This window comes from Sparus aurata, chromosome 6, assembly GCF_900880675.1.
Source record: "Sparus aurata chromosome 6, fSpaAur1.1, whole genome shotgun sequence".
In the NCBI taxonomy this organism is placed as follows: domain Eukaryota; kingdom Metazoa; phylum Chordata; class Actinopteri; order Spariformes; family Sparidae; genus Sparus; species Sparus aurata.
In genome coordinates, this window is record NC_044192.1 from 20,020,039 (window position 1) to 20,030,736 (window position 10,698).

A 10,698-nucleotide genomic window follows, 5' to 3' on the forward strand; every position below is an offset into this window, starting at 1 on the left:
GGTTTATGTCTGTTTTATGTATTCATCACTGAAGACATATGCTGTGAAAGTGACTTCAGCCTGCAGCCTGTGGCAGGCAGTTTTAACAATGAATAGAACCGCTATGATGTCTGTAAGTACATATACAGACAGCCATAACAATTAATTATTAACTATAGATAGACGGGATATCTGTAATTAAAATTATGCTTGGTCAAAAGAATCATTTCAGATATCAATAATATTCTACTTATCCTCAATTATCATCTTGGATATCCACATCATTCTTCCTGGGGCAAAGTATATTGCATTGATTTTGATCAGATGTTTGCACGTTTGCATTACAGAAAAAAAAAAAGAAAAAAGAAAACCCAAATATCTAAAGCCAAAATTCTTTTCAGTTCTGGACTATTGGTTGGATAAAACTATCAATTTAAAAATACTTTAGGTCCAGGCAAATTGTGATGAAATAACAATATGTCTTTTTTTACATTTTGCATCAACCTCACTGTGAATAATCAACAAAATAATTGCCAGCTTAAACAATGTCAACTGGCAGCCCTAGAAACAGACTTAATCCTGAGAAATAACCTCAATCATTAAAACAACAAACTCAGACAGTAATTGTGTAGCTAACCTTAGCCTTTTTTTCCTCTTTAATCACGTAAATTTACATTTTGAATCCCTGTAAGAAACTCTGCTTGTCCTGAACATTTGGTATATTTCCATTGAGCAGAATCATTGGCAAGGTTTGTAACAACTTTGCCATCCAAATCTGACATTAATCAAGCCAAAACACATGAAGGAACATCTGCCATGTTCCTGGGAACAGTAAGCAGAACATTTACGAGTTCTTTGTAACTGATTTTGGCATATGATATGAAGGGAAAGGATAAAATGAAGGCATGGCATGAAAGACAGGCGGCTGACGTTCATGCTGATCGGACGGAGCTGGTTTTACAGGAGGTGCGGTTGGAGGATAAGGCTTGGGAGCAGGCTGAGGAACATAATATGCCGACATATAAGGGTGTGGGTAATAAAATGGCTGTTGAGCTGCAGGCTTCAGGGCGGTAGCTGAACTGGTTGCTGAGGCGGTAGTCGGAGCAGCAGTTTGAGTGTTTTGAGGAGGATACTTCTGAGGAGGATAGAGCACAGGGATCTGGTAGGTCTGAGGATACACCTGATATGGTTTGTGCTGATGGATTACAGGTTTGGGACCCTGAAGAGGTCGAGTTTGACCTTCAGGAGGCTCTGTGAGTGGGTGGAATGGAAGGAAAGGATACTGAGGGGGAATTGGAAACTGTGTCTGCAGGGGAACAACAGGCTTCCCATCACGCTTAGTGGTGGGGGCAGGTGTGGTTACAGAAGCAGGAGGAGGAGGGGTTGTTGGATGGAAAATTCCAGGTACCATAGGGAATTGTGGGAAAAAAGGAAATGGATACTGTGGAGACTGAGGCATCTGAGGTAACTGAGCCGGAGGAGCTGCAGGAGGTTTCATAGGTGGTACCGGTCTGGGAAACAGAGGATACTGAGGGAACTGTGGATACTGTGGCATGAATGAAAATGCAGGGTGCTGAGCTGCAGGTGATTCTTGATTTCCGGTGTCCGTTGAAGCACCTGAGGGCAGCTGTGGCTGTTGTGGTAAAGGTGCCACTGTACCTGGAGGGTACTGAGGAAACACTGGGAACTGAGGATACTGAGGATACTGCAAGACAGGACGGTCAGTGGGAGGCGCAGCTGTCGTTGTTGTGGTAGGCTTAATGTTCGGTGATGAAGGACATGTGACCAAGAGCTCAACTTCCGCCAGCAGAAGAGATAGTAAATACTTCTCCTCCTGCAGGGGAAGAACACTGAGTAAATCAAGAAGTATGTTTACACTTCAGCTTCCATATTTAACCACAAGAGGGCCCCACCATACCTGAGTCTCTATGCACTGGCCTCTGTTGTAGGGAGCAGAGAGCATCAGTCCTCCAGGGAGCTCTTCAACAGCAAGTCCACAAATGCTACAGAGTGATGAAAGGGGCTGCCACGTGCCAGACACTGCAACAGTTTTAATATCGGATGAGAAGATAATATAAGCAGTTTCCTGATGCCAATATGTGAAGTCAACTACCTTTAACTTTGAGTCCATTTGCTGTAATACCACCAATCTTCACCACCATCCCAGATGGGAAGCAGGACACAGAGGGTGGTGGAAACACAGCAGGGCAAGACATTGTCATCGGTGCCCCCCATAAACGCAGTGGCAGTACATAATCGCCACCCTGCAGTGTTAAAATGGAGGAATGAGAGAAAGGCAGTCATATCCAAGTTCAGTTGAAGACTGAAGGCAGCACAGAGAATATGGCCAGAAAAAGTTTGAGAGATGTTTCATGATCATCCAACATTTCACAATCAATAAGTGCAGTTTGATTTCACAAGTGCAGCTTTTCCAAACCGATTCAAAGACGAATCAACAGATCGTGAACATTGGTGAATACTGACATTAAGCGCACCTGCTGTGTAACATGGCAGCCCTGGTAAGGTGCAGCAAACTGCACATCCCTGCGGGACCTCCTCACAGAGAAGCCACATATAGAGGGCATTTGGGACAAAGGAGTAAGAGGTCGCTCATCTGTTTGACATTAGCAAAGAAAAGTTTAAACAGTGACTTGGCCCCAAAAAAAAAAAAAAAACTCCACATATAAAACCTACCACTATCCACGAGTATGTGAGGAGCTCTGACGCCTTTGACTCTCAGAGTCATCAAGTTTTCACTACATTGCACTGAAGGATCAACGCGCTTCAGTTTTGCGTTCATCAAATTGTACCGCACTGAAAAAAAAAAAAGCACAAATTCTGTTTGATGACTGAGAACATCAAACTCCACAGACAGCCACTGCCATGAAATAACTGTAACAGTCTGCATCATGCTTTAGAGCAACGTCCCCGTACTGTTTCTACCCTGCCAGCAACACAAGAACATTATGCAGCGTGTGAGTGACTTAATGTACATGTCTGTCCAACACATCGAGTCTCAAGGTACTCTGTGGGATTGAATGTGTATTACACCATCCCCATGTTCATGTGTGCAGATAAGACACACAAAATACTTAACACATTCCTCTACAGTTCTACTAGTCATGACAAATTATACAGCATCTTTGATTTCAACATCCCTAACTGCTGCTTTTTAATTTTTTACGTGAAAGAAGCTGTGCTTTAATTTTCATTGTCTGGACGGATGTTTTACAGCTTATGTTGTTGTTGTTTCTGTTTCGTTTGTTGTTTTTTTCAGTTATTGTATAAAATGTTGTTAAACGTGTTTTTATGTTATGTGAACATAAATAACACTGTTCAAAAATAAATGAGACTGAAACATCTCAGAAATCAGATAACTTAAGGTTTTCATGTTTTTACAATGAAAACAAACCTACATTTGTTTAAAATCCTGATGGCATAGACAGAGTAAAGGTAGCTTTTATTGCAAGAAACATGAACATAGTGGGTTCTGGCAGTTCTCCAGTTTTTGGGAGACAGATATTGGATATTGGTAATGAGTTTGATAGCCCACTTTCCTTGATTAAGCTGTTTTTTCAAAAAAGAAGGATGAAAATTATATACCCATTCTTAATCCTAGTTTTAGACAGGTAAAGAGGGGAGGGTTGTGGTTGGAGATAGTTTATCTGGCAGTTCTCACATCACTGTCTTGATGAGATGTTGCTGTTTTATTAACTCACAGCTCAAGAAATCATTAAAACATATGATAAATATATATATAGCCAATAACTAAACAAAGATATTGAGTGGTTAGAATTTGACTCACTAATGATACATAATATAGCCTACTATTAAATATTGATAAACCTCAACAAATTAAATAATGTAGCATTAAGCCAGAAATCTAAGGAGATAATCTAAACGTAATGTTATTATATTGAAGAGAGTGCTGTATTTATTTTAAATGCATTACCGTCGCTGGACAGGAAACCAGCATGCAAGTGCCATGAATTATGCAAATCTGGAGTCGGATCAATATTTCAATTCTTGCTTGATTCGGCTACACATTGAAAAGATACAGTATGTCGAGCACTTGGAGATCACACTTGACTTCAGCTCTGTGGATCACAAAACATGTGAGAGGATGTGTATCTTACCATGAGCGGATGTTTGGTCAGGCCTGAAGGTGAGTGAGCCCCGTCGTGTTGGAGCAGCAGGTTCATGCTCCACACTCCTGAGGTGAACACTACCTGCTGATGGAGGCCTCTGAACAACAGCCTCTGAATCCACAGCTGCTCCATAATAAAGCTGTGCGTACGTCACAGTCGCCAACACTACGAAATATAATAGTCTCCAAGTCATTACTGCTGCGATTATTAAAGTACGATAGGCGTGTTTTTCTCTTAAACATTTGTTGAGATGATCGCCAAGACAGCCACACCGTCGATGAGTCATACATATAGTGTTTAGAGCTTCTTAATTGATGAACCAATCACAGGCCAGCTCGGTAAAAACACCTGTCTGATTGGGGAAAAGACAGGTGATGACGCCTCCTCTCAAATGAATAGACCGGCTGACGTGAAGTAAAGCTTAAAGAAAACTCAGTGAAACCAACTAAGGTGCATGTTCAACTTGAGATAAGAAATAAGACCTAATTGACCTTTCAGAATGAAACAATAGTAGGTGAACTGCTATGATACATTTAAAACTAAAGAGCCAGTAACATTTTTAAATGTTATTTATTCATTTCACTTTATTGATACATGAGCAGTTACAGTATAAAAGACAAATGAACCATCAATTGGACAATATAAATGTAATTATGCTTGCTTACACATGACAGCATACAAATAAATTGGATCTAGGTCCAGGGGTTAAAATGCAGAATTTCAAAAACAACACACCGAAAACCAACAAACATATTGTTATTTTTTGAAGCTTCACATTTGATCAAAAGTAAGCTGATGCTCCCATAACTTTCTAACCAGTGACAACGTTATAGATGCATCCAGAAGAGAAGTGTCGAATCAGATGATAGAAATGTTACACTTACTAAAACTGGTCTATCGTGCATAAACCTATATATATATATATATATATATATATATATATATATATATATATATATATAGAATTACTTATATATATATATATATTCTAAAACATTCTGATAATATCCACTTGGAACACATGATATTATGATCATTTTCAGGTTCATACTTTTATTTGGGGGTCCTTCTAGAATAGCTTTACATACTTTAATTTTCCCAAAAGACGTTATTTTTCTTGTGTGGTGCATTGCTGCAGCAACCCTTTTCACACTGTGTCTTAAACGCTCCGTTTCAGTGACAGAGTGAGACGTCTTGTCTATGTTCAATCTTTGGTGAGAGTTGCACATGAACTTAACAGGCAGGCTGTAGCCAATCAGAGGCAGAGTAGGGCAGGTCATACTGAGCAAGGTAGTGTGATCGAAAATAACCTGCTACAGCACTAGCAACTGTATGTCTGCTGACTGACTGGGGTGTATATTTTCACTTTGCAGACCTTTTACTCACACAAAAGTGTTTCATAACACAGTAAAGGAAAGGCAAAAACCCCAAAAGTATAATATGACCCTTTTAAAATATTTCAGAATATCCAATGAAAGTCATATCCCAGTAAATAGATTGATGGTGCAATATGTATGGATTTTTTGTTTTAAAGATTAAAAAACTAATCAAATCTATCAACAGAATGTGACAAAATGACAGTTTTGACTTTTCATCAAATACATCTATGAACTCTGTTAAGAGATAACGTCTGAGATTAGCATGCTAACCAGCTAGCCATGGGTTAGAAAACGTCTGTCTCCTAGCGGTCTAAAGCTCCTGTGCAGGTGGTTTAAACACAATTCCTGCTAGCTGCATGGCTAACTGAGTTAACAAGCTAACAGTAGCTACAGTCATGGATGTAGCAGTTACCCTGGTGATATGCTGCCCCCATTTGTTGTGAGTATGCATTCAACAGGTGGTCATTCTTACATACTGCATCTTTAAGTAAATGGTTCAGTCATTCATTACCAGGTCTCACCTTGATCTTTTCTGTCAAGACATACACATCTTGACAGAAAAAGGATTTTTGTGTGATACTGACTCATCTAGGAGCTCTTGTGCTGAATTTGTGAAACTGGATTACTTTCAAGAAAAGCAGTTTTTACTTAGCTTTCTTTTGAGAGCATTACTGTCCAGATTTCGTGATTGCGCCATTTTACAAAGAGAGTAGGAAGCTTGTAGACCGCTTAGAGATTAGTGACATCGTCCTCAGACCAGTCCAGCTGTTGATTCACTGCTGGGAGTGCTTGATTAAGTTCTTCTCTCTGATGCGCAGTAGCAGGAGACCAATCACCACCGTTATAATCAGAGGTAGCACTCTGTGATTGTATTGGCTCTTTAGCTTGAAAGTGGTCTAACGATGGGCAAATAGACTCTGTTTCTAGATTCCACCTGTAGCCAACATAAGCTGGAGGGCCACCATCTCCGTCAGTGGTGTCTGTGCCCAGAGACTGAGTCCAAGAGGGAGGTGGAGGTGTGAACAGACCTCCTGTCAGAAGCTGTCCATGATGAAGGGCATTGTCAATGCTGCGCCTGAGGTTGATAGGAGACGGTGGCCGCATGTCAAATTCTATAAGTGAAAGAACACACTCGCGTTCACCAACTTTCTGCCACAGTAGTGTGGCCTGAGTGTCGGAGCAGCTGATGCTAACAGGATCAGGCCTGTACTCTAGAATAGTGTCAGCTGTTGGCTCATCATACGGACACATGATGTTATTGTTACTGAAACCTGTTTTAGACAGGTTGCACGTTGCCCAGTTTCTTGGCATCAGGTCCTCCCAGGTTTTCTCTGATTTTCTGAGCGGCCCTTTCCGTATGTGGGCCAAGACCCAGCGCCACAAGCTTTTCTTCTCCATCCCTTTAAACAGCTCACTTCTGCTCTGCCCTAGATCGCCCCTTGAAAAACCTCTAGATGGCATCCAGAAGATCCAGGAGCCCAGGACAAGCAGAGAGAATCCCCAACCTAACTCAAGTATTCTTGCCCAAAACTGACTGAGCCACCAGCCCCAGCCAAAGCGCCTCCAGTTCCCCAGCAGCCCATAAAGCCAGAGGAGACTATACATCTGAAGGCTGCAGCAGAGGACTCCGAGGAAGGCGCACACTGCTGTTACTCGCTTTGCACACTTTTCAATCCTCTGCGAGGGACCCCACTGAGGTACAGACGACCTGAGGAAGGGATTTAGATTAGAACAAGACTTAGGGAGGATCCCCATGCAGAACGGGAGACCCCAGCAGAGAGAGAGGGTCTGTAGCAACAGAGGGAGAGCAGGGGAGAAAGTCTGAGAGAAAAGGTCTGCTACAACTAATGGGGTGCAATGTAAAACAGCCAGCCCTCCAACCAACCACGTCTGCTGCAGCTTTAGTGGGAAAAGCAATAAATTGAACTCTCTGAGTGTGACCAGAGCGAGGGCAACCTGTGCCCACAGAAGGAGCTGCATGGGAACATTATGGAGTGCTGCTAGGGTAGCACGAGACAGGATCTGACGGGTCCCATAAGGATCGAGTAGAAGGAGGACAGCTCGCAGAGTACCACTCAGGATCAGAAGACCGTTCGCCAGAGTCAGGGCGTCACAGAAAGGAGGAGGAAGAGTGCACGCACCGGCCATTCCCACAACTGCCAGGATGGCCAACGAGATGAAAAGGCCGGCAGATCCAAAGACATGAAGTTCCCAGGCAAATGCCAGAGTGCGCCTCATGTCGTCCCAGAGCAGATTGGTACCGTTAAAGTTTGGGAAAACACAAGGACCGAGCACACAGGGGCCCCCACGTCCTGACTGGTTCCGGTTTGTCATGGAAGTAAACACATTGGTTTGGACGGGCAATTTCAGCCTGTCTTTACCTGAGAGCTGACCTGAGGGACAAAAAGAGAGAGAAAGAGGAAAGTCTTATATTAACGCAAGGGATGTCAATGATGATGTTGATGCTTGCTGAGAGTGTTCTAATATTCTATTAAATTACCAGGAATTAAGGAATTGACAATATTTTGTATTTGACATCTATTTTGACTTCAGTTAACCATCGCATGCTCACTTACCATCCAGAAAATCATCATTTACTGTGAACGCATGACTCTCTTTGAACTGTTCTTCTGAGGTGACGTGGCCGAGAGCTTCCTCTGAGATAATGTGCACACTGGACTGAGTATCTCCTGTAATTGAAGTATTAGCTCTGTCAGCTCCTTGGCCCTGAGCCCCTGAGTCGTGTAGAGTAAGTGCTGGTGTCGTAGACCCAGAGCGCTTTTCACTGCCAGCTCTCCGCGATGCTTTACTGTCAACACTCTGTCCGCTGCCCTCCACAGAGTCACTGCTGCTCACTGAATGGAAGATTAATTCACTGTACAAGCTGTCCGGGGCATTGTTGTTTCTGCCTATGCCTCGAGCCAGTCGCACTGAATCAGAGCTGTCCAGTGAGTGCAAAGTCTGAATGAGGCTTCCAAGTGAAGACAAACACACAATGAGGAGAAAAGATGAACACCCCATTTTTTGTTGAGATCCGAACACCTGTAGAAAAACAAAGAAAGAGAAAAAAAGTTGAAAAACATTTCCACATATTAAAGCTCTAGTGTGTAGCGTTTAAGGGTAGGGTTGGGTGCTGTTCACATTTTAACCAATACTGATACCGGTACCAGGAATTTGATACTGATATCCCAAGGATTCTGACTTAGAAATCTCACATAGGCTTCTGTTTTTGCATTTTCAAGAGCAGATTTGGATGGAATTTTGTTAATATCTTATTCTATTTCTATTTCCCTATAGACCACTGCTTGCATCAGACTGAAATGGACTACACAAACTTGATATCGACTCACAAAAATTATCCCAGTTATCCCAAGTTATCCCAATTATCCTGGTATAATCCCAGTTTGGGACAGTTTGCACTCTCTACAACATCTGTGGAGGGTTTCGTCTGAGCAAATATACAACACTGCTTGGCAGAAACATGGCGCAGCTTGAGTCGGTCTGATCTGTAAATGACCTTAGGGTCACAAATGTTAAGCCGACACTTTAAAAGATACACGTGTTATGAACAAACATGGATCGTAAATTACTAAAAAACACAGTGGAACACACGTATTATGCATGATCATTTTTATTTTCAGCATTGCACAAGCATTTCTCACAGGTGACCTGATTTTCCAGTTGGCACCTCAGCTGATAAATTAGATGATACATGAGAGTTTAATTTAACTCTTGAAACATCCTAGATGAAAACATGACTTGTTAAAAATGTAACTCTTCAAATGTTAAAAGTTATATTACAACACTGTCAAAACTCAAAAATCTAAATATCCCATTGCTGAAACTATCTCTCACATTCAGTCAACCAAAGACTATGCTTCATAATGTCAGATTTACCTGTGATTCCTTGTGCTCTGCTTCCTCTCAGTTCGTCATGGGCAGCACTCTGTCTGTGGCTGCAACACAAGCATGAGTAACATCTGATCTCTGATGTAGCTACAGGAGGCGCATCACAGCGAGGGTTGAACACAGTGGATTTACAGTACTGACATGCTCACAGCCATCTAGCCTTCGAAGCTGACGTCTTATTCCTATTACTGCACCAGCTGGTGACTTGGCAGCCGCCCATCTTTTATTTCACCTGCAGAGATGAACCACAACACCAGGGCAAAACTCAGAAAACGTTTTGACCTACCATCATCCAGGCTTTTGTGCTCGCACGTAGATTTTAAAAAGGAAGAAAAGAAAAGTGTTAAAAATAGGCTATTAATCAAATCCCACAAGCCTTGCCAGCTTGTTTCTACAACAGTTGTGTTAAGGTTAAGGTTAAATCCCTTCGCTAAAGGATTACATTAAGATTCTTACTGTAGTCACATGAAGTGATAATGTGTTGCCAACTAGACACGAGCGCTCTAGTACTGTTTCGTGCCAACTCACTATGTTATCGCTTTGAAAAAGCATATGAGGGCTTTTGTCACACATGACATCACACATGGACAGTACACTATAAGCATGCTGTATAATTGCCAAACGTGTCTTTTTGTATGACCTTTTTATCTCTTTTTCTCTCCCAAAATTATTTATGAATCAAATAGTAACATACATGTTTAACTCCCACCACCACCTCCAGTAGAGAGCCCTCACAGAATCCCAGTGTGCAGTGAGTGTGGGAATTAACTCTTTCCTCTCCATTGTGCAGAGGCCACAGCCTATGCAGGCAGCACATCTGTGCTGGTCCACCTTAAGATGGGCGAGAGGCAGTTTGTTGTGGGGAGAACAGGGGGAGGCCCTCAGTAGCACATGCCTGGCTCTTTAAGGCAGACTGGGGAAGTTAGGTTTTGTTAAAGGTACATGCATTCACATGTGAAGCAGCCATCGGCAGAACATCCTGGAGAGCATTTTAACACCGCTTCAGCTCATAAAGTGGATGTGTTGATTTTAATTGATCGAACCCAGCCAAAATAAGATCGAACTCAGCCAAAATAAGATCCATTTGCTGACTTTTTACTGAGCTTTGAACCACATCCTACATGTATTGTGACCTGCAGAGATCACCGTGAGGCCAATAAACAACCAGATTGAGCAGTAAATAAATAAATAAATGAGGTGTACATTTGGGCTTCGTCCTCGTCCTCTGGAGAATATAATGACTGCTCTTCAGATCTTCATCAGTCTATTTGAGGTTATATATG

The 10,698-nt window shown here is 42.1% G+C and overlaps 2 protein-coding genes across 3 annotated transcripts; both read right to left on the reverse strand.

Moving 5' to 3' along the window:
• Nucleotides 1-600: 600 nt before the first annotated feature.
• LOC115583009 (vegetative cell wall protein gp1-like) lies at nucleotides 601-4,420 on the reverse strand. 2 transcript variants are annotated; one of them, XM_030419365.1, is made up of 6 exons: nucleotides 4,116-4,420; nucleotides 2,674-2,793; nucleotides 2,475-2,593; nucleotides 2,093-2,243; nucleotides 1,898-2,019; nucleotides 601-1,813 (listed from the first exon to the last, which is right to left on the reverse strand). In XM_030419365.1, the coding sequence occupies exons 1-6, from the start codon at nucleotides 4,411-4,413 to the stop codon at nucleotides 824-826; spliced, it is 1,800 nt and encodes a 599-aa protein (XP_030275225.1). In that variant the 5' UTR covers nucleotides 4,414-4,420; the 3' UTR covers nucleotides 601-823. The 2 variants fall into 2 exon arrangements, with proteins under 2 accessions (XP_030275225.1, XP_030275226.1); XM_030419366.1 differs by lacking the exons at nucleotides 2,475-2,593; nucleotides 2,674-2,793.
• A 753-nt stretch (nucleotides 4,421-5,173) lies between these two features.
• Nucleotides 5,174-9,505, reverse strand: LOC115583003 (proline-rich transmembrane protein 3). The gene is made up of 3 exons (XM_030419353.1): nucleotides 9,404-9,505; nucleotides 8,083-8,548; nucleotides 5,174-7,899 (listed from the first exon to the last, which is right to left on the reverse strand). Exons 2-3 carry the CDS (start codon nucleotides 8,525-8,527, stop codon nucleotides 6,236-6,238), a joined length of 2,109 nt encoding a protein of 702 aa, XP_030275213.1. The 5' UTR covers nucleotides 8,528-8,548; nucleotides 9,404-9,505; the 3' UTR covers nucleotides 5,174-6,235.
• Between the last annotated feature and the right edge of the window lie 1,193 nt (nucleotides 9,506-10,698).

Bases quoted from the DNA above. Each gene is read 5' to 3' on its own strand.
- LOC115583009 (XM_030419365.1), bottom strand. From the start codon at position 4,413: ATGACTCATCGACGGTGTGGCTGTCTTGGCGATCATCTCAACAAATGT. The intron at 2,594-2,673 runs GTAGGTTTTATA...AATGTCAAACAG, and splicing joins TCACATACTCGTGGATAGTG to ATGAGCGACCTCTTACTCCT. The intron at 2,020-2,092 runs GTAGTTGACTTC...AAACTGTTGCAG, and splicing joins AAATGGACTCAAAGTTAAAG to TGTCTGGCACGTGGCAGCCC.
- LOC115583003 (XM_030419353.1), bottom strand. From the start codon at position 8,527: ATGGGGTGTTCATCTTTTCTCCTCATTGTGTGTTTGTCTTCACTTGGA. The intron at 7,900-8,082 runs GTAAGTGAGCAT...TTTGTCCCTCAG, and splicing joins AAATGATGATTTTCTGGATG to GTCAGCTCTCAGGTAAAGAC.